The 23,681-nt window shown below is 42.6% G+C and overlaps 2 protein-coding genes across 2 annotated transcripts in view; both read left to right on the forward strand.

The window, feature by feature from the left end:
* The first annotated feature begins 8,599 nt into the window (after positions 1–8,599).
* Positions 8,600–17,531, forward strand: LOC132206609 (olfactomedin-like). Its single transcript, XM_059640904.1, has 2 exons — positions 8,600–9,294; positions 17,473–17,531. Exons 1-2 carry the CDS (start codon positions 8,694–8,696, stop codon positions 17,529–17,531), a joined length of 660 nt encoding a protein of 219 aa, XP_059496887.1. The 5' UTR covers positions 8,600–8,693.
* Positions 17,532–18,722: 1,191 nt separating this feature from the next.
* The window catches only part of LOC125447672 (olfactomedin-4-like), an 85,130-nt gene continuing 80,171 nt past the window's right edge, over positions 18,723–23,681 (forward strand). The window contains exon 1 of the mRNA XM_059640973.1: positions 18,723–18,830. Coding sequence (XP_059496956.1) covers positions 18,744–18,830 — 87 coding nt within the window. The 5' untranslated portion in view covers positions 18,723–18,743. The remainder of the gene's footprint in view (positions 18,831–23,681) is intronic.

Genomic DNA, 23,681 nt, shown 5'->3' on the forward strand with positions numbered 1-23,681 from the left:
CTTGTATGCCATTGCTCTGCATCATCATTAACATACTTGGACCCAAAAGTGTGATGCAGCTTGATTTTGTCTCCGTTATGATGTAAGGTGTAGTTTAATGTCATTTATGTTGGATTTTGAGCCAGTGGTATGTGGGTGTCTGTGTGTGGAGGAGTTTAATAATTAACCTGCAAGTTCTGCTGTAGGCATGGTGATTTTATGAGATTGTTCTTGAATGCTATTGGGAATTTATTTACTTTGGGACAGTTCAGATGAGCAAAGACGAACAATATGAGCTATGGGGAGAGGCTGAACAGGTTATCGCTATTTTCCCTGGAGCGTTGGAAGCTGAGGGGTGACTTAAAGATGATTATAAAATCATGGGGGGCATGGATAGGGCGAGTAGCCAAGGTCTTTTCCCCAGGGTGGGGGAGTCCAAAACTAGAGGGGCATAGATTTAATATGGTGAGAGGGGAGAGATTTAAAACGGACCTAAGGGGCAACTTTTTCCACACAGAGGGTGGTGTGTATATGGAATGAGCTGTCTGGGGAAGTGGTGGAGGCTGGTACAATTACATCATTTAAAAGGCACCTGGATGAGTACATAGATAGGAAGGGTTTAGAGGGATATGGGCCAAATGCTGGAAAATGTGACTGGGTTAATTGAGGATATCTGGCTGGCATAGACAAATTGGACTGGAGGATCTGTTTCTGTGGTACAGCTCTAAGACTCTATGACTATAAACAGTGTAATACATCAGGCTTCAGTTAGAAGGCCATTTTTGTTTTAGTTTATGAGCTTTTTTTGGGAAATACTCATAGTTTGGAAATTTATTTTATAATTCCAATTTAGGAGATTTTTTGTTTGACAGAAATAAATGCCTAGTTACAAGTATGATTAGATCAGTGCTGGAATACTGCAAAAATTCTGCAAACAGCACCCTCGAAAGGAATTATAGGCTTAGAGGAAGGCCAGGGCAGGTTCACTAGAATGATCCCAGGACACCAACAAATACTTAAATTACAAGGAGTGATTAAACAAACTAAGGCTTCATTGGCTTCAGATTGGTTTCACAGGTTGGCGCAACATCGAGGGCCAAAGCACCTGTACTGCGCTGTAATGTGCAATGTTCTATGTTCATTCCCTGAAATGCCCAAGTTTAAGTGATATTTTGACCAAAGTTTTTAAGATATTCATGGAGACAGAGAGAGTGGATTGGGAGGAATGACTTTAGGACTCGGGGAAGGACACAGCATAAAAATTAGAGCCAGACCTTTCAGGAACAAAATGTGGAAAGGTTTCCCCACACACAATGGGTTGCGTTTTGAACTTTGATGTGAAGTAATTTGTTAATTTTAAAACAAAGACTGAGCGCTTTATGCTCGGCAAAAGGATTAAGGGATATGGGGAAAAGGTGACTGTAAATATATGATTTCATTTAATGGTGGAATAGTCTCAAGACACTTCACAGAAATAGAGTCAGAGATAATGGGGACTGCAGATGCTGGAGAATTCCAAGATAATAAAATGTGAGGCTGGATGAACACAGCAGGCCAAGCAGCATCTCAGGAGCACAAAAGCTGACGTTTCGGGCCTAGACCCTTCATCAGAAGCCTCTGATGAAGGGTCTAGGCCCGAAACGTCAGCTTTTGTGCTCCTGAGATGCTGCTTGGCCTGCTGTGTTCATCCAGCCTCACATTTTATTATCTTCACAGAAATACTTTGGAACAAAGTATAACACCGAGTCACGGAGGAACCATGAGGTCAAATGACCAAAAGGTTAGGCTAACAATTTTAAGGAGTCTGTTGAAGGAGGAAAGTGAGTAAATAAGTAAAGGGAAGGAATAACTTGGAGCTCAGGCAATTGAATACGTGACCACCACTGTTGGAGCTATTATTATTGGCAATGCATAAGAGTTGGAGGTTTGCAGAGATCCCAGATGGCCGTGGGGCTGGTGGAGTTACAGAAATAGGGAGGGGTGAGACCATGGAGATAAGAATTTTAAAAATCAGGACACTGACGTTGGCTCCTGGACAAGCAATCAGCAAGCAATGGTATGAAAGGGGAATAAGAATTGCTGCAAGTTAAGAAACATAAGCTGTGTTTGGATGTTAGTTTTACACAGGGGAGAATAAGGATGACCAGCCATGTATGCATTAGGATGGCTGAGTCTAAAGATGACATATATGTAGCTGATGCTGAAACTGTCATGCATGCCTTCATCACTTCCAAGCTCAGTGCTGCCCGTGCCAGGCTCTCCTCCTCTCTAACCTTCCTTCATTCAAAATTCCGTTCACCTTATACCTCATCCCAAGTATACAGTTGATTTCCATGTCAGCAGAGATTTTAATAGAAAAACAGCAGCAGGTCATTCAATAACATCTAGTCTATCAGTTTAATGGGTCAGAATAAGGTAGAACTAGAATTACATTCAGAATTACTCAACAATCCATAATATTTGGATGGCACGGTGGCTCAGTGGTTAGCACTGCAGCCTCATAACTCCAGGGACCCAGGTTCAATTCCAGTCTCAGGTAACTGTCTGTGCGGAGTTTGTACATTCTCCCTGTGTCTGCGTGGGTTTCCTCCGGGTGCTCCAGTTTCCTCCCACATTCCAAAGATGTGCAGGCTGGGTGGATTGGCCTTGCTAAATTGCCCATACTGTTCAGGGGTCTGTAGGTTATAGGGGGATGGGTCTGGGTGGGATGCTTCAAGGGGCGCTGAGGAATTGTTGGGGCAAAGGGACTGTTTCCACACTGTAGGGAATCTAATCTAATATTATTCTGTAGGTATTTTAGGACTTTCAATGGGTTTTACAATTTTAAAACTAATCAGTCAGGTCTTGTCACTTCAGTTTAAGTGATTTGATTTCTGAACTACATTATACTTTACAAAACAAGTTGCACAAGTCCTGAGAATGAATTAGAAATTAATAAAACATTGATTCGCAAAATGAATATGCTCAATAAACATTAAAATACATCCAATTAATTTTGGAAAGAATAATTTTATTTTGAGTTATAACTACATGCAACAGGAAGCAACAATACATATTACATGAGAAAAAGATGATTCGAGGTTTACTAATCAACTCTGATTAGTTTGTGAGATACCAGGAAGCAGTAACATGCAATCTACGACCCCACATGCTTCTAATTAATTGAACAAATCCATAATATCTAGATGTACTGTTTGCCCAGCCAAGGACATGACACTGCATTTGAATAACTGAAAGAGCATTTCGCATTAATTGTGAGTAATAGGCAGAGTACGGACTATACTCAACCAGCCTGTGCCTTCAAGGTTCAGAGCATTGAGTCATGAATCTGCCATTAGATGGTATTTCATGAATAATCCGGTGTTCTAAGGCTTGTAGAAACAACTAATTTATGCCTACAGTGGGGCTTGTTGAGTGGCTCACTTAAGCATTTAGAAGTTACATATGCAGGACATCCTCTGCAGAATAAAGGAATATGCCCCAGCATTATGAATTTTATCACATTAAGCAAAAGCATGGGGGACAATATTTCCCTGGTCTAGTTGCCATGGCAATGTTTTGACCAATCATCAACAATTTCTCACGCAGTATAAATTGCTGTTCCTTTTGAAATTTGGTATTCTTGTATCTGTCCTTTGGATTCTGCAATTGCAACATATCATCTGCCCTGCCATCCTTAATGTGTTTTAATTAATTAATTCCCTGAATGTTTCATTATTCAATATCCTTCATTAAAAATTTATTTAGGGTCTCTGCCTGCACTTAGACAACTTTGTATAGAGTAGATCTTTCTCACTTAAAATAAATAAAGTCCTTTCCTAATTTTCCAGCTATTCAGACACTTTCCCTAAGAGCAGTTACTCACGAGCCAATCAGCCCAGGCTTTCCTGTGTTGTGACTATTCACAGATTTTTACAATTTTTTTCCCACTCTGTGTATCACCCTGCAGGTCCACCTGTGTCCACTTCTCTCCCCAAAGGTAAGCAATCTCACACACTTTATAGGCAGTTGTCCCATTTCCTCTCACACTCCTTATGAAACTTCTCTCGCTTTCCCTCTTTTGTGCTTTGAAAGAAGCTATTGTCCCCATATAGTCTTGGGCTGTTTATTTCAAGTCTTTCAGAAGCTGCTGTCCTTGTACACGCTATCATGCTCTTTAAAAAGCTGTTAAAACGGTGTTCTCTTTTGCTGTTTTGGAAACTTCTGTACCTTCGCTCTCTGGTGCTCTTCCTGAAGCTACTGTCCCCAGCTCTTGAGTTTTTGATGAAGCTTCTATTCTGTGTCTCCCAGGCACGTTATCAAGCTGCTTTTCCCCACTCTTTTTTAAGCTGTTTATGAAACTGCAGCACCCACTCTCTCAGACTCTTCATGAAATTTCTGGAGAAACTCAAAGTCTTGCAGTGTCTGAGGAGAGAAAACAGAGTTAATGGTTTCAGTCTTGTAACGTTCCTTCTTCTAATATTAACTCCCTCCACAGATGCTGCCAGACTTGCTGAGTTTCTCAAGGGCTTTCTGAAATTCAGCATATCCACAATGACACTTTCCTATTTTTATAGGTTCACCACCAAACATCGCATCTTGGTGTAGCAACTGCTCTGCCCAAGACTGCAAGAAATTAGAGTTGTGAACACAGCCCAGCCCGTCACAAAATCCAGCTTTTCTTCCACTGACTCTGTTTATACTTCCCGCTGCCTCAGGAAAACCACCAACATAATCAAAGACCTCTCCTACTCCAGTTATACTCTTTTCCAGCCTCTTCTGTTGGGCAGAAGATACAAAAGTTTGAAAACTGGCACCAACAGATTCATCCCTGCTTATTTCAGACTTATGAACAGATCTGTCATATATTAGAGCTGATCTTTCTCTGCACCTTCTCTGTAGCTGTAACACCATACTCCAGATTCTGTTCTATTATCTTGATGTACTTACATTAAGGAATGATCTGTCTGGATAGAGTGCAAAATAATACTTTTCACTATCTCATTACATGTGACAGTAATAAATCAAATCATAAATCGGCACTTGTAGTTATTTGTTTTATTAAACATATCTACTTGTTTCCTTGCACAGTGACATTCATTTTGCATTATCACTTTCCTCTTTTCTGATTCTAATTAAGTTACTACTCCTTATCCCATTGCTGTTTATCTCGACTGGTATTTCTCTCTATTATTGTGGTTTCTACACTCCTGCCAAGTTGGTTCAAACCCTCCAAAACAGCCATAGCTAAATGACCCACAAGGTGTTCAAAGGGTGGAATATTTAAAAACAATATCCCAGAACCTCAGGAGCAGCATGGAACATGAAATCAGCAATGTACAATAATTACTATAGTAAATTCCAGCCACTTACTAATTCTAAACTAATAACATAGCTCTTACATTCAAAGTCAGATTCAATGCCGTTTAACCAGAGTTAAAACAACGGTGAGACAATTGGTTACAGGTCACGACCATACAGTGATACTGATGGAAGAATCGGATAGAGTGTTTATCAATAGGGAATTTTGGTTGGTGAATCGAGTTGATCATTTATCAAAGGGGGCTGTTGGTGGGTAATGTGTTTGGTGTATTTATCAGGGGGATTTATTGTTGGGTGAGGAGAGTAGAGCGGTTACACATAAAAGTACAAATTAGGAGCAAGAACAGATCACTCATCTCCTTCAACCTGCTCCACCATTCAGTAAGGTCATGGTTATTCTGATTATTCCACAATTCCCAATAACTTTCCGTCCCTTTGCTTGTCAAGAATCTATCTGCTTCTGCCTTGAAAATGTTCAAAGTTTCTGCTTCATTGTCTTTTGAGTTCTGTTTTTGCCTGTAAGAGGAAACATTCTTTTCTCGTGCACCCAGTCAAGACTCCGTAGGATCTTATATTTCAATCAAGTTGTCTCTTATTCTTCTAAATTCCAGGGGATTCAAGCTTAGCCTGTCCAACCTTTCCTCATAACCTGCCAATTCACTGAATGGTGAGATTTCTATTGGGTAAAAGACAGCCCTGACAACGACTCAACCCACTGGAGGTCCAACCGACCGGTGACCAGTAGCGGCGTGATCCTGAGGAGATGTGCAAGGTGCCAGGACTAACAGGGTGCAGACCAAAAATAGCAATAATTGTTATTGGCTCAATATTAATTTGAGGGATTTAGCACTGACTGTGCATTCTATGCCGTACAACACAATTGTCTGCACAACTTCTACTGTAAGTGTGTTTTATTTCAATTCCTCAGACGTATGAGATCAAAAACTCCAGCTGCTTTCAAGCTCCCGTCAAGCTGGTTTCTGTGTAATTTCAGTCCATGCCGTCGATAATCTTTATTAACAGGTAATAGCCATTGACAATTAGAGTTAAACAGTAAGAAGTAATCTCCTTTACATTGGGGCAATGAAGCATAGACTGGGTGACTTCTTCACAGAACACCTATGTTCTGTCTGCAAAAAAGACTCTTGAGCTTCAAGTTGCCTGCCACTTCAACACACCACCCAGTTTCCTGGCCAATATCTCTGTCTCAGCTGCTGCAGTGCTCCAGCGAAGCTCAGTGCAAGTGGAAGAACAGCACCACATTTTCCACTTGGGAACCCTGCAGCCTTCTGGACTCAATGTCAATGTCAATGACAACGCAGGTCAATAGGGTGGTCAAGAAGGCATATGGCATACTTTCCTTCATTGGGTGGGGTATTGAGTACAAGAGTTGGCAGGTCATGTTGCAGTTGTATAAATCTTTGGTTCGGCCACATTTGGAGTACTGTGAGCAGTTCTGGTCGCCACATTACCAAAAGGATGTGGATGCTTTCGAGAGGGTGCAGAGGAGGTTCACCAGGATGTTGCCTGGTATGGAGGGTGCTAGCTATGAAGAGAGGTTGAATAGATTAGGATTATTTTCATTAGAAAGATGGAGATTGAGGGGGGACCTGATTGAGGTCTACAAAATCATGAGGGGTATAGACAGGGTGGATAGCAAAAAGCTTTTTCCCCAGAGTGGGGGACTCAATTACTAGGGGTCATGAGTTCAAAGTGAGAGGAGGAAAGTTTAAGGGAGATATGCATGGAAAGTTCTTTACACAGAGGGTGGTGGGTGCCTGGAACGCATTGCCAGTGGAGGTGGTAGACGCAGACACGTTAGCGTCTTTTAAGATATATTTGGACAGGTACATGGATGGGCAGGGAGCAAATGAACACAGACCGTTAGAAAACAGATGACAGTTTAGACAGAGGATCTTGATCGGCGCAGACTTGGAGGGCCGAAGGGCCTGTTCCTGTGCTGTAGGTTTCCTTGTTTCAATGTGGAGTTCAATAACTTTAGGACTTGAGCTCTTCCATGTCCTTCCCCCAACTTCCACATAACAGAGTTTATTATGACACATTACACACAACCCATTGCTAACGACTAAGAGTGCCCATTAATAGCTATTCACTCTTCTAGACAGATCATCACCCCTCCTTTGTCTGTCAAACTGTTCTCTCTCTTTGGGCTCTATCCCCACCTATCAGTTACTCCTTAACCGCTCTCCCCACCATAACTTCTGCATGTCAACTGACATTTTCCGAACTATCATCAGTTCTGAGCAAGGGTCACTCGACCCAAAATGTTAACTCTGATTTGTCTCTACAGATGCTGCTAGACCCTCTGAGCTTTTCTAGCAATTTCTGTTTTCTCTTTGATTGAAGTCTTCATCATGTGAACTGAACAGTGATCCTGATGGAGAGAGATTCTCTCCAGTTGGGCTGCTGATGGCAAAGGATCCTCTCATAGGACATTGGAAACCCAACATAAGGGAGGCTATCATCTCTTAAATTAATATTGTGTGAATAACAGTTATTGCTATTAAAAGAGACTTCCTTTAAATGAAGTTACAATTAATTCAAAATATGTCATGAATCTCTCGAATCCAATTTGCACTCATTTCCAGCACCAAAGCAGCTCCGAAGTCACAAATGATTTTGTGTTTGTCTAACTGTGGGGCATTTCCTAATCATATTCTTTGAAGTCTTCCCAAAAAAGTGACTTCACCATCCTCCCTCATTTCTGTTGTTCAACTCTCTGTGTCGCAGCAAGCACTTGCTTCACTTCCTCTGCTTCCAGTCGTAACCTGGGCATTTCTTGTAGCTCTCTGTCCATTTGCATACCCTTTCCATGATGGAACCCAAAATTGTCAGTCTTAGAAATGGAGGGTGAAGTAAAGATCCAGCTCCATCCAACAATGAAACAGAGTTATCTTGGGTGGCACCACTCAGCACAGACAGACGAACTCTTTCCTCCTTCAGATTGTATTACTCATATGAAGATTTGTTGCTCAACAAAAATCTGACAACCAAATACTTTTACAATAGATATTATTCAGGGTACCCAGACAAAGGGCAGGGAAGTGGAATGGTTTTGTACAATAATTCCTTGTACTACAACTGTTACAATTCCAGGGACATGTGCAGGAATAACATAGACAGAGGCAGGATGCAGAGGCAGACTCTTAAAGGTGCGGCTTTCAACAACAGTGAAAGTGGTCACATTAATCTTACCAATAACAGCATTTCCAGCATTTGCTTTAGGGCAGTAAATAATCCAGAGGCCAGTTTCATCCACAGCAAAGTCCATGTCTTGTTAAGCGACGCTGATCTCCTTCAGAGTGTATTACTCACACGATGATTTGCTTCTCTACAAAAATTCAATAACTGAATCATTTTCAAGTTCTACATACAGAGCACAGGCAAGTGGAATGGTTTTATACAATAATTCCTTGTATTACAACTGTTACAATTCCAGAGACATGTGCAGGTATAACATAGACACAGGCAGAGTACAGAGAGAAACTCTCAGAGGTGCAGCTTTCAATAACAGGCATTCTTATGCCGGGATTGCATACCAGAACATGGACTTTGCTGTGGATGAAACTGGCCTCTGGATTATTTACTGCCCTGAAGCAAATGCTGGAAATGCTGTTATTGGTAAGATTAATGTGACTACCTTCACTGTGGAAAAGACATGGGTCACCAAGCTGTTTAAACCTAGTGTGACCAATGCTTTTATGATATGTGGGGTTCTGTATGCAATTCGGCCTGTGAGCCCACAGTCTGAGGAAATCTTCTACACATTTGACACCAGAACTGGGCAGCAAGGTATGGTTTCCATTAAGATGAGTAAAATCATTGAACAACTCCAAAGTGTTAATTACAATATAGCCGATCACAAAGTCTGGAAATCACTGGAGGAAATCTGGGTCCACTGGGGAATTTCTATACTTCAACCTTGGGTTAGATTTAGATGCCAAAATACCAACTTCTTCCTACCACACTTAGCCTCAGCATTACAGCTATCCGGTGATGCTTATGTTGCAGTGCATGGTTTTGTAATATTCACCAAGGTTCCTCCAACGACACCGTCCAAACCCACAACCTCTACCTTCTAGAATGACAAGGGCAGCAGATAAATGGGAACACCATGACCTGCAAACTTCTCTCCAAGCCACTCACCATCCTTATAAAGGAAATATATCATCATTCCTTCAGTGCTGCTGCGTCTAAATCCTGGAATTCTTTTCCTGGCAACATTGTGGGGGGGCCCTACACCCAAATGGACCGTAGCAGTTCAAGAAGGCCACTCACTACCAGCTTCTCAAAGTCAACAAAAGAGGGAAATAAATGTTGGTCCAGCCAGCAATGTCACATCCCATGAGTGAAGTAAAATTAAAAGAAATTCCCAGAATGGGTAAAATTCTAATCTACCTTCAAACGGTAAGAGGTAGGCCAGGTCTTATGTGGAGCTGTAATTGAATTCAGCTCTCATGCAACCAAAACATTCAAGTGATACAGTCAATGTGAAGAGGTTTACACCCAGCATCATGGTAACATTCTGTCTATGTGAAAAATTTTGGACATGGCATTCATTTAATATCTGGACAATTATCCAACTGGAGAACAGACCTTTGGTGGAAAACTTATTCCCGATTGTTGCATTCATTCATATTCTGTCATTTATGAACGATTGTTGAAGGTGATTGTCAGATATAAAGTGATAAACTTTTCATTGTACATTTATTCTGGAATTCTGCATGAAATTAATAATAAACAGCAGCATCTGCCAGAAGTTGAGTTGTCTGTTACTGATTGTGTTTCTTTATTCTAAATATCTTTACTTTTGAGTTCTTTTTTCCATCCACAAACCTTTCTATTTCCACTAACTATTACAGCAGAGCCCCTCACATTCGTTTTGTAAATGCAAATACCTGAAAGCCAAATAACAGCTTCTTTGTTTTCTGAGTTTAAAGCTGGTATTATTGACACATTGAGATTCATCACAAGTTCTCGAATCTGGGCTATGCTTTATTCTTTAATGGGTTATGGCCCATCCCTAACTGCCCTTGAACTGAGCAGCTTCCAGGGCCACTTCCGAGGGCAATTGTCTAATGAAGGACAGACTGTAAGGCTTACAGATTTCCTTCCTCAGTTTTTAAAACTATCAGCAAGTTTTCAAATCCACAATTTATTTATTAAATATTTTAATTCCACAAGATAACATGCTGTGGCTTGAACCCAATAATTACTACTATGATGCATGTCATGTGATACTTTACTTTGCCCAAAATGCAGAAATTCACCAAAGATCTTCAGGCAGTACCTTCCAGACCCATGGCCACTTCCATCTAGAAGGACAAGGGCAGCATATACATGGGAACATTGCCCCCTGCAAGTTTCCCCTCCAATTCACTCACCACCTGACATGGAAATATATCACCGTTCCTTCACTGTTGCTGGGTCAGAATCCTGGAATTCCCTCCCTAATAGGATGGTGGGTCAACCCCACAGCAGGAAGGCTGCAGCAGTTCAAAAAGGCAGCTCACCACCACCTTCTCAGGGGCAACTAGGGGCAAGACATGCTGGCCAGCCAGTGGTGCCCACATCCCACAAATGAATAAAAAATAGACAGTAAACAAGAACATCCTGAACCTGAGAAAAGGAAAACTGGTAACCGGTAAAATGCTGAATGTGACATATTAATCTGATCCATTTTGTAAATGCCAAAGTAGAGTTCCAGTAAAGCAGGACATTCATTTCCAAGCATTCCAGGTTTTTCTCCTCTGTCACCATTTAGCTCCTTCTGTAGGTAAATTTATGAACTGGCAGCAGCCAAGAGAAAGGCCAGAAAACAACAATACCGTCCTCGTTCTTCAAGGACTGCAACGTTACCCCCCTCCCCCCACCGCAGTGGTCGAGAACTTCCTCAACCGTGTCTCCTGCATTTCTCGTAACTCATCCCTCACACCCCATCCCCGCAACGACCGCCAAAAGAGAATCCCCCTAGTCCTCACATACCACCCCACCAACCTCCAGATACAACACATCATCCTCTGACACTTCCGCCATCTACAATCTGACCCCACCACCCAAGACATTTTTCCTTCCCCTCCCCACTCTCTCCGGGACTCCCTTGTCCGCTCCACACTCCCCTCCAACCCCACCACACCCGGCACTTTCCCCTGCAACCCGCAAGAAGTGCTACACTTGCCCCCACACCTCTCCCTCACCCCCATCCCAGGCCCCAAGATGACTTTCCACATCAAGCAGATGTTCACCTGCACATCTACCAATGTGGTACAGTGCATCCGCTGTACCCGGTGTGGCTTCCTCTACATTGGGGAAACCAAGCGGAGGCTTGGGGACCGCTTTGCAGAACACCTCTGCTCGGTTCGCAATAAACAACTGCACCTCCCAGTTGCGAACCATTTCAACTCCCACTCGCATTCCTTAGACAACATGTCCATCCTAGGCCTCCTCCAGTGCCACAACGATGCTACCCAAAGGTTTCAGGAACAGCAACTCATATTCCGCTTGGGAACCCTGCAGCCCAAAGGTATCAATGTGGATTTCACAAGCTTCAAAATCTCCCCTCCCCCCACTGCATCCCAACACCAGCCCAGCTCGTCCCCGCCTCCCTAACCTGTCCTTCCTCTCATGTATCCCCTCCTCTCACCTCAAGCTGCACCTCCATTCCCTACCTCCTAGCCTCATTCCACCCCTTTGACCTGTCCATCCTCCCCGGACTGACCTATCCCCTCCCTACCTCCCCACTTATACTCACCTCTGCAGGCTTCATCCCCACCCCTTTAACTTGTCTGTCTCCTCTCCACCTATCTTCTCCTCTATCCACCTTCGATGCGCCTCCCCGTCTCTCCCTATTTATTTCAGAACCCTCTCCCCATCCTCCTTTTCTGACGAAGGGTCTAGGCCTGAAACGTCAGCTTTTGTGCTCCTAAGATGCTGCTTGGCCTGCCATCAATTAAAGCCCCTAGGTTGTTAATTAATGGTCAGTTAAGGGCCTCAACTCACCACCTATTTCTTCTCTACAGTGTGTGAAAAAAGTGGCTAATTTCCTGACTGGGAAATCTGTCAGCCAACAGGTTTGTGGGGGAATGCCCTCAGATTGGAAACAATCTATGGCACGGGTGCAGGTTTTTTCAAATGGTCTTTTAAAGCCATCTTTTTCCTTTACTTTTGACACCCAAACTGCCCCACCCCAAACAAAATGTCTACTCCATTAAGGAATCCTACCTTCTTGCGGACGGGCACCCCAAGAGTAGGTCTGGACCTTGAGGACTCCAGAAGGCTGATCGGCCAATATCTTCTCACTTGACGTTTCCAAGTCAGTTCTGGTATATGTCTTGAAGGTCAATGGCCCTTCCACACGCCTGCCTCACAGAGAGTAAGAGATCTGATGATCAAATTCTTCCCTTTAAAGTCTCAGTGAGATCAATGAATAACTTATTAAAGAAGAACTAGATGCTGGGTGTGACGCTATTACCATTGTCATGCTGTGTCACTCACCTCCTGTGTTGTGGTTTCAACGTCTGTGGATTTGTCTGTCACGAGAAAGGTAGCAGACTTCCTTCCTATCTCTCAGCATCTTAACAACAGCACAGCAAAACATGACTTAAACAAACTGTACTAAAAAGATGAACTGAAAAGACCCTTTCCCTTTAAGAGGTGCAAGTTAACTATAACAGGTGTCAGGGCCGTAGAACAACCATTCTCCTCTGCATGATTTGTCAGTCAGCAAGTTTTATCTGTGAAATGTAAATCACCCAGTGATATCATCAGGTTTTTTATTCTTCTACATGATGTGGATGTGGGCATTAGGATCAAGGAATTGTTGCTTTCTCTAATCACCCTTGAAATAAAGTGAAATTGGAAGCTAGTTGCAGAATAAGCATGTATCGAGAAACATGGAAAATAGCAACAGAAATAGTCCATTCAGCCCTTCAAACATGATCATGGCTGCTCATCCAACTCAGTACACTTCTTCCATACTGTTTGATACCTCTAACCCTAAAAACATAGATTTATATTTAACTCCTTCTTGAAAATAGTCAATATTTTGGCCAAAATTGCTTTCTGTAGCATAGAATTCGACAGGCACACCATTCGCTGGGTGAACAAACTTCTCTTAATTTAACTTCATAATCAATTTTCATTATTGTGTGTCACTATTCACTACAATTATACTCATAAGGCCAACAACTGACCTTCCCACATGCAGTTTGACTCCATCCAAAAACCTAAGACCTCTCTTACGTGCACAATACTATATTTACATTCATTTTGAGGCAAGAACAGGGTCCAATAACTGAATAGACTCATGTGCATTCAGCCGGAAGACCTCAGTCTGGTCTTTCTCCAATGCACCATTGGCAGCAGCTGCCCCAAACTTTAATGCATCCTTCAGCACATAGTCCTGGATCTTGGAATGTGCCAGTCTGCAACACTCAGTTAAGGTCAACTCCTCCTTCTAGAAGACAAACAAACTTCATGCAGACCTAAAAGTGTCTTTAACCAAGTTGATGGTCCCCCAGATTCACCAATATATATCTCAGTGTGCTTTCCATGGAACTGACTGCAGAACACAGAGAACCGCATCACAGAACTGCTTGGGACAAACTTGGACAAAAACCACTGCATCATTCGCCAGACTTCCTTTGAAATGCACATTCCAGCAGGAGATATGTGACAGTCTCAACCCTCCGCAGCTGCTTTAAGGACAGTGTGCGATGGTGCAGACCAACTGGGCGCACCTGAAGGATCTCAGAGGTAGGGCCCTTCTCACCACCAGCCACACTAGAGTCCATCCTTGAGTAGTTGATCTGTTGAATGAGATCTTTTCATGACTCCAGGGTTGACTAGACTGTGCTGGCCAGCTCATGACGCTTATAGTGTACAGCACTGAAGTTGATGCCCATGCCTTCCTTGGGATGTGAGACAATGCTAACACATAGACTATACTAAATACCTCACCTGGGGATTTTTATTTGACTGCATTTGCTTTTTCTCCTGCCATTCTCTGCATTTCCCCAGCTTAAGCCATATATTACACCCCCATTCAAAGGTCAGCATTCAACTGAAAGTTATCACCTTCAGCACTAATTACCCAAGCCTTTCTTCAAAGTCAGTGTTCTTATCTCATCACACCCAATGGTAAACGCCAAGTTCCTGCAGGTGTTCAGTGCAGACAAATATTTAACATTTGTCCAGCGAAGTAAATATCAGAGGCTCTCTATTCTACGTTTCTTTAGTTTTTGCTGCCTTCCTCTCCTCAAACACACATGGCCCATTCTCATGCATTTGGGATTGTCAACAGCTGTTTACCGTTGTGTACATAAATACAAAGACATGATAAAACACTAAAAACAATTGGCTCTCCAACTATGAGCACTATGAATTTCTAGAACTAAGATAAACGGTTTTAAATGGAAAATGGGTAGATCTTAAGACTTACAAAGGGTAGTTAAAAGTCAACCATATTGCTATCGGTTGAGAGTAAATAAAGTCACCACAGTCCCAATCTCTCTCAGAGAGATATTTGGTGCCAAGTTTAACCTGAGCACCACCATGCCACATGGTGAGGTTGAGAAATTGGGACCTTTAGCTAGTGTGGGAATTGAACCTACACCGTTGGTGTCAGTCTGCATTGCACACCAGCCATCCAAAACCCCAGGTCTTCAATGGCATGTAGGTCAGACTTAGATGACAAATTCCCTTCTCTAAAAATTAACCAGATTGTGTGGAGTTTTTGGTTACTGTTATAGATGGGAGTTGAATCCACATCCACAGATTCCAAGCTCAGAGTCATTACCATTACACCAGCATCTCCCTTCAGGTCTGATTTTTGAAAAAAAATCATTAATGGGATGAGGGTTAGACTGCATTTATTGCCCTGAGGGCAGTTCAGAGTCAGCCACATTGTTGTGGGTTTGCAGTCGCATGTAAGCCAGACCAGGTAAGGATGGCAGTTTCCTTGCCTAAAGAACATTAATGAACCAGATGGGTTTTTCCCAACAATCAACTCGTGGTCATCATTAGACTCTTAATTCTAGATATGCTTATTGAATTCAAATTCCACCATCTGCCACAGCAGGATTCAAACCCAGGTCCCCAGAAATTATCTGGATCTCTGGATTAACAGCCAATGGTAATACCGCTAGACCATCACCTCCCCCGATGTTGCAATTGCACCATCCACTGCACTTCAAATTGAAAATCAGGTCCTGGTCGAGCCATTGTCTCTGCCTAGTCCTGCCCCACTGAACTCATCTCCACTTAGCTTGGCTGTGTTCCCCCCACCCCCCACCTATGTCCAGGACACCACCCAAGCCCCCCACCTCCTCCAAGACTCCCAATTCCTTGGTCCCCAACACATCAAACTCACAATGGGGACATCCAATCCCTGGACACTTGTATCCCCAACATGGATGGCCTAAGAGCCCTTCGCTTCTTCGTCTACTGCAGGCCCAACCAGTCCCCCTCCACCAAAACCCTCATTCGCTTAACTGAACTCATTGTTACCCTTAACTTCTGCTTTAACTCCTCCCACTTCCTACTTATTAAGCAGGTGGCTCTGGGCACCCACGTAGGCACAAACTATGCCTGCCTCTTCATAGGATATGTGGGATAGTCTCATTTCTGCTGTTACACTGGCACTAATCCCCAGGCCATCAACTTTACTGACCCTTTCACCCCAACCTCAAATCCACCTGGACCAATTCGGATACCTCCCTCCCGTTGCTGGACTTGTCCATCTCCATCTCTGGTGACTGCCTCAAAACTGACTATTTCAAGTCTACCAACTCCCATAGCTACCTGGACTACATTTTCTCTCACCCAGCAAGAATGCAATCCCCTACTCCCAATTCCTCCAATGCTGTTGCATGTGCTCCCAAAATGGGGTGTTCCACTCCTGCACTTCACAGATGTCCTCCTGTTCCAAGGACCATAATTGCTTCCCTCCACTCACCGCATCTCTTGCATTTCCTGCATTTCTGCCTTCACATCCACTCCCCCCAACAAAAATAAAGACAGAATCCCCCTGGTCCTCACGCAACTAAACTCTGCATTCAATGAATCATACTCCGCCACTTCAGACACCTACAATCCAAGCTTGCAGCCAAAGAGATAGCTCCCTCACCACCCCATCGCCCTTTCATAGGGACTGCTCTATCCACAGTTCCCTTGTCAGCTCCACACTCCCCACTAAACCCACAACCCCAGCACCTTCCCCTGCAACTACAGGAAGTGCTACATCTGCCCCAACACCTCTCCACCCCCTCATCTCCATTCAAGGCACAAAACAGACCTTCCTCATCAGACAGGGGTTCACTTGCACATCCATCAACTTGATCTACTGTATTCGCTGCTCCTGATGTGACCTCTTCTACATCGGTGAAATCAAGTATAGACTCAAAGACCGTTTTGTAGAGCATGTGCACTCTGTAAGTGACAAATGACAACACCTTCAGGTTGCCAACCATTTTAACTCCCCCTCCCATTCCCTGGGTGACACGTCCATCCTATGCCTCCTCCAGTGTCACAATGACACCACTCGCAAACTGGAGGAGCAATATCGCAGTGTGCCTTGTAAGCCTACAACCTGATGGCCTATATGTGGAATTCACCAGTTTCAAAATCTCTCCACCCCCCTGACCTCATCCTATGTTCAACTCTCCATCTTATCTCCGCCTTCTTAACCTGACACAACCTATCCATCTTTTCTCCCACCTATCCACCCCACCCATCCCACTGACCAATCCCTACCCACTGACCACCTGCACTCATCTATCACCATTCCACCTACATTCTCCAGCCCCACCCCTCCCCTCTCTATTTATTTCCCAGCTCCCCCCTCCCTTTCTGAGAAAGAGTCCCGAATGGAAACGTCAACTTTCCTGCTCTACTGATGCTGTTTGACCTATTGTGTTCCTTCAGCTCTATACTGTGTTGTCTCTGGCTCCAACATCTGCAGATCTTGCAATCTCGCAAACTATAGTTACCTTGTCACAATTCCTGAGGATAGTGAACCCCTTCGGTCAAGATCTGTGAATAACTGGCAATATCTCTGTAGTCCATGTCTGAAGTTGTGTTTTGGTGACAGGGCTAATAAAAGTGGGGGAAAGTGGACTTGGTCCAAGACAAGCTGAATTTATTTTGTACTAAGTTCCATAACTTATGTCACAGATGAACTGCTGCTCGAGACATTCAGTGCACTGACCCTTTGGTGCTCTGAGTACCCATGAGCCAAGCTCTGAGAGCCTTATGTTGACCTGTTAATGGGATTAATGACCTGCTGAGGTAAGTTGCCTATCTCTCTGCCAGCAGAAATGATTTTTTCTCAACTGTTAAAATTGCTTAGAATTTTGAATAGCTGTTAGATCTCCCCACAATCCACCTCCAACCTTTCGAAAACAACATCATCTTTTCTTGTCCCTTCTCCAAATTAAGGATCCTCATACTGGTATTGTTTGGTTGCTGTCGATCTTTATCAGCTCTTCACCCTTTGAGGTGTGAGAAGAAGACGTTTTACAGCATGTTGGTCTTTCATAATTAGAAGTTTGAGTACCCGATCAACCACTAGTGTTCACACCAATGTTTCTACTCTCTCACTTCTGCGCAGCTTTTCAACAGGAAACAAATTCCATGAGCATAGTATGCACATTGTGCAAACTTGTGAATGGGAAATTTCCATCAGGTCTTGCCTTTAGTCTACGTGTAAACTTTCGTTATGCTTTTCAAGTCTTGAGACACATTCATCCTAAACTGTTTTTTGTATCAATCAAGTATAAAAAATGCTGATTTGAATGTCATAGCTTACTCATCAGGCAGCACAGGAGGCTGCTCAACCCATTGTGCCTGTTCCAGCCCCTAGAAAAGGTTATCCAATTAGTTCTCCTCTTGTTGCCCACCCACATCTTTACCTATAGCCCAGTAAATGTTTCTACTTTATGTATTTCTCCAATTCCCTTTTTGAAAGTTGTTATTTAATCTGTTTCTGCTAACCTTGATTGCATTGCATTCGACATTCCTTCAATATGATGACTGGAACTGAAAACAGCACTGTAACTTCAGTCAAATTTGTGCTTTGTACAGTTCTAGCAGAACCTCCCTACATTCATATCCTAGGCAAGAAATAATCCAAACAGGAGTCATACCAGACTGCTCTGTCCTCAAATGCTGCCAGACCTGCTGACTTTCTCCAATACTTTATTTAATTCATGGAAGTATCCCACCTGCCTTCTTGACCACCTTACTGACGTGTCCTGCTAACTTCAGGGATCTGTCAACCTGCACACCAATGCCCCTTCATTCCTCTGCATCTTTCATGACTTACCTCCATGCCTTGCCTGCTATCCCCAACTCTCACTTCTCTAGATTGACTTCCATTTGCCACTATTTTGCCCACCCAATCAGTCAATTTATATCTTCCTGCAGCCTTTTCAAACGTTTTAATCATGCCTCACAAGTTTAAGTCGACATCACTGAGCTACATCAGAGACAGCAGAGGGGCCCAGTGTGGAGCCCTTCCTTGCAGAGTGAAGGTAAGAATATGGAAAATGCAGTAAATGGAGAATTGGTGTTTTCTCTGCCTGTGTCTCATGGGAGGAAACTAAGTGAATGTCTTCTTTTGTTCAGAAAGCTTCAGTGAATTCCCTATAGTGATAATAATTTGGAAACTTCGAGATGTCACTAATAGGCTTAAGGCCAGACTGCAAAGTGCATATGCATAAAAATTCTTAGCCACTGTCACCTCCATAGCCACTGGCACTGCTGTTCCTTGTGACAACAACAAAGTATTTCAGCATCTGCCACCACTCCCTGTTGACTTTTGAATCTTTACACAGTAGAATTGCAGAAACAGCTAGGGGAATGAACCGGCAACTAACCTGTAACTGAAATTTTGTAAAAGGTGTTGGTGGGTACCTCATGAAATTGAGCTTGTGCCATATTAATTTCCATATCAATCTGATGCCACCTAAATGGATGGTATGCCCCAATGACTGGCAGATTATACCAAAGAGCATGCCTTTGCTTGTTGACAACAGGCAGAGCACTGATTCTAGTTACCAGTTACTCAGAGCCGAAGTTTAATGTTCAATATGATTCTGCGGTTGAATAACGCTTGTTGAACATGCTACTAGACTAACAACAAATTTAAATGATCAAAAACAAAACTGTTTGGAAGAGCTCAGCAGGTCGGGCGGCATCTGTGAAGGAGGAAACAGAGTTAACATTTCAGGTCCGGTGACCTTTGTCAGAATCAATCAGGCTCACAATGTAGCTCATTAACACTTATTAGAAAGCATTTATAAATGTATGCAACTGCCTGTCCTCTGCATGAAAAGGTGGCCAGGCACTGTCACTTTTTGAATCAAGCAAGAACATGGGACACAATAGTTCTCTGGTGCATTCTCTGTGACAATGCCTTGACCAATCAGTCAACGTGTCAACCAATCAGCACTTTTTCCTCATGGAGTATAAATTGTTGTTTCAACGGAATTTTGGGATTCTTGCATCCGTTTTGATGAATAGACAAAAATCTGTACCAGAATGTCTCTCTTCTCAGTGATAATGCACAAACATTTTTAAGAAGGGTAAGAGATAGAGAGTTAAGCTACAAAATAGGAGCACTGATATTAAATCAGCATTGCACATTGCTTAGGTTCAGCATTTCCCTATCTGTATATGGCTTTACCAAAGAATGTGCGCTGCTGAGCCACATACTTTCATCCTTCCAGAGGGGCAGATGAGGTATAATTGAATTTGTATTATAATACTTCTTTAATATATCTAGTTGTCCAATTAGAACAAGATTGCACCAATCTGTAATGATCTCCATGGCTGAATAACTTGCAGGCAATATACAATGACAACAATCTGCACTGATATTTGTTAATGCAGTCCATGTTCCACGGGACTTGACAAGAGTATTTGGCACACAGGTGGTGTTGCAGGTCATTGAGCCCTTCAAGCCTGGTTTGCCATTCCCTGAGATAGTAGCTGACCTGTGACTTAACTCTCCTCGTCCATATTTCATAGCCTCTGCTAACAATGATCAATCAATTTCATAATTAAAATTGATCCAGCATTTGTTGCCATTTGTGTGACTAAGAAAATTCAAAATTGTTCTAATACAACAAAAATTAGCATGGATTACTCTTAGAAAAGAATCAGCACAAGGACAATACATTGAATCACCTCCTTCTGTGATTCTATGATTGTCTGTTCTTATTGAGTGCTTGTTGAAACAGTGTTATCATTGGGTGGCCGCGATCTAATTTCCTCCTGAGTTGTCTCTTCTCTCGAGATTTTCCAAACACGTAAAGGAGGTATCAAGCTAAACAGCAATGCCTGAGGGCACTTCTCCAGTCAAACATTTGTGGTGATTATGCTATGGTTCCTGAGTTTCATGTCTTGTTCACTGGCTGTGAAAAGATCTGAAAGTAAATGGACGAGTGACAGCTCAGCTCCTCCTTGATTGATTGATCTCTTAATTCATTGTCCACTTCAGGGACTCAATAGGAGCAAGGATGTGTGGTCCAGCCCAGGCTTACTGTGACCATCCTAAAAAGTAGGAGAACACAGAGACATGTGGGAGGCTGGTGGGAAGGCCATCTGAGAATATTTTGTTGGCCCCCAGCCTCCTAGCCCATTGCCTGTAAACTCACCAGTGGGGAATATAAAGTTGTGAAAACCCACCATGACAGCTGATCAGTTCAAATACTAAATGTGGAATAAAATGCAAATCCACCCCCTCATGGAAACTCCTGGACTATTATAGAAACAACAAAGCTGGTTTTATAATTTTATTTTATTATATTTTTATTATATTTTATTTTTCTTCATTCACAGGATGAGGGTGTCACTGGCTAGGCCAGCATTTATTGCCCAGAGGGCAGTTAAGAGTCAACCACATTGCTGTGGGTCTGTAGTGACATGTAGACCAGACCACATAAGGATGGCAGTTCCCTTCCCTAAAGGGCATTAGTAAACCAGGTGGGTTTTAACCCAACAATCAGTCATCATTAAATTCTGAATTCCAGATATTGCATTGAATTCAAATTCCACCATCTGCCGTGGCAGGTTTCAAACCAGGATCATTCAGAACATTATCTGGTTCTCTAGATTAGTAGTCCAGCAATAATACCACTGAGAAATTGCCTCCCCCTCATGGTACACAGATGTCCTTCAGGGAAGGAAATCTGCCTTCCTTTCCCAGTTGTTTTATGATTCCTGATCCATAGTAATGTAATTGGCCTCACTAATGACCTAACAGATCACTATGTTGCCAAAACACACAATGGATGTACCTTCACCATACGGATTGCTGTGGTCCAAGATTGCAGGTCTCCATCAACTTCAATCAAGGATGGGTAACAATGCTATCCTTGCCAGTGATGCTTATTTTCAAGAACTGCTCCCTTACAATGCGTACTGGCTCTGTCTTGGATCAAAGTCAGAATTGGGATGGATTGAAATGTCAATGATTCATAACCATAATTTAGGTTGGCACTGTATAACAGTTAGTAGCACTCATACGTCAGAGTTGTTGGATGCCCGAGTGAAGTTTCTTGAGCACATTACCCAACTTGACTGTCCGAGAACTGGCAACAAGGGACTGTTGCAATGTCGAATGTAGTGGCCCCTCTCAGCTGCAAGTAACAGAACCTGTGACACACTTTCAAAGGAATTAAGGCAGTTCTGATAAAAATAATTTCTAAGCCAAAATCTCTGCAACATTATCTGGTCATTATTAGTGTTGCTGCTAGGATCCTTCTGTTCCTGAATTGAGTGTGGAGCTGCCCATATCACACCAATGACTACACTTTAAAAGTACCTTTATTGGCTGTAAAAAGTCTTGGTTTGTTCTGAGATTATGAAAAAAAAACGAGAAGATCCAAGCTTATAAGAGTTCCAACATATTATTTTTGCAAAATTCCATATTCTTTCAGGTATTTTGATTTGTTTATTGTCATGTGCATTTATTACAGTTACAGTGAAAAGCATTGTTAGCGTCATCTTAAACACAAATATAAGGGTTGTCAAAGGATACAGCAGGATATAAATCAGAAAGGAAGGCAGCAACAACCAAAGAAACGTACAATAGAGAGTCTCTGGTATTTACTTTGCTGGACAGAGGACAAGTGTTATACATTTGTCTGCACTGAACACCTGCAGAAACTTGGTGTTTACCATTGGGTGTGATGAGATAAGAACTGGCTTATTGATGTCGAAGTAGGGCTTAAGTAATTAGTGCTGAAGTTGATATTTTCCAATTGAAAGTTGACCTTATAATAAACCTTGAGGTGGAGAAAAGTATTGACTTAAGGTGGAAGAAATGCACAGGATGGCAGGAGAAAAAGCAAATACAATCAAATAAAAATTCCCAGGTGAGGGAGGGTTAGATTAATATAGGTGCTAGCAATGTCTGATATCTGAGCATCAACTTCAGTGACGTGTTGTATATGATAAACGTCATGTTGGTCAGCACAATCATCACGGTACAGTGGTCTAGTCAACCCTGGAGTTGTGAAGAAGTCTCATTCAACAGATCAACGACTGAAGGATACACTCTAGTATATGGAAAGATAATCATTGGTCTTTTGAGCATAGCTGTAGGGATTAGTGATGCAAAATAAAGAAAATTGATTCAGAAGTTAAACTAAGAGAAGTTTGCTCACTCAGAGAAAATATTAATGTTAAGCCTGTGGAATTTTCTGCCACAGACAGCAGTTAATGCCAAAACACTGAACATTTTGAAAAGGAGTTAGATTTCTTTTAGGGTTAAAGGTATCAAACAGTATGGAAGAAGTGTATTGAGTTGGATGATCAGCCATGATCACGTTGAATGGCAGCGCAGGCTCGAAGGGCTGAATGGCCTATTCCTGTTGCTGTTTTCCACATTTCTCAATTACATGCTAATTCTGCAACTAGTTTCCAATTTCACCTTAGTTCAAAGGTGATTAGAGATAGCAACAAATCCTTGATCACAATGCCCACTTCCAATGGAAGAATTAAAAAACCTGACGATATCACTGGGTGGTTAACATTTGACAGATAAAACTTGCTGCTGACTGACAGATCATGCAGAGGAGAATGGCTGTCCTATGGTCCTGGCACCTGTTATAGTTAACTTGCACCTCTTAAAGGGAAGGGGTCTTTTCAGTTAATCTTTTTAGCACAGTGTGTTTAAGCCAAGTTTTTGCAGTGCTGTGGTTAAGATGCTGAGAGATAGGAAGGAAGTCTGCTACCTTTCTCGTGACAGACAAATCCACAGACGTTGAAACCACAACACAGGAGGTGAGTGACACAGCATTATAATGTTAATGGTGTCACATCCAGCATCTCACCAGAACTTCCAAGGGAAGAATTTAATCATCAGATTTCTTACT

This window comes from Stegostoma tigrinum, chromosome 39 (genome assembly GCF_030684315.1).
Source record: "Stegostoma tigrinum isolate sSteTig4 chromosome 39, sSteTig4.hap1, whole genome shotgun sequence".
NCBI lineage: Eukaryota > Metazoa > Chordata > Chondrichthyes > Orectolobiformes > Stegostomatidae > Stegostoma > Stegostoma tigrinum.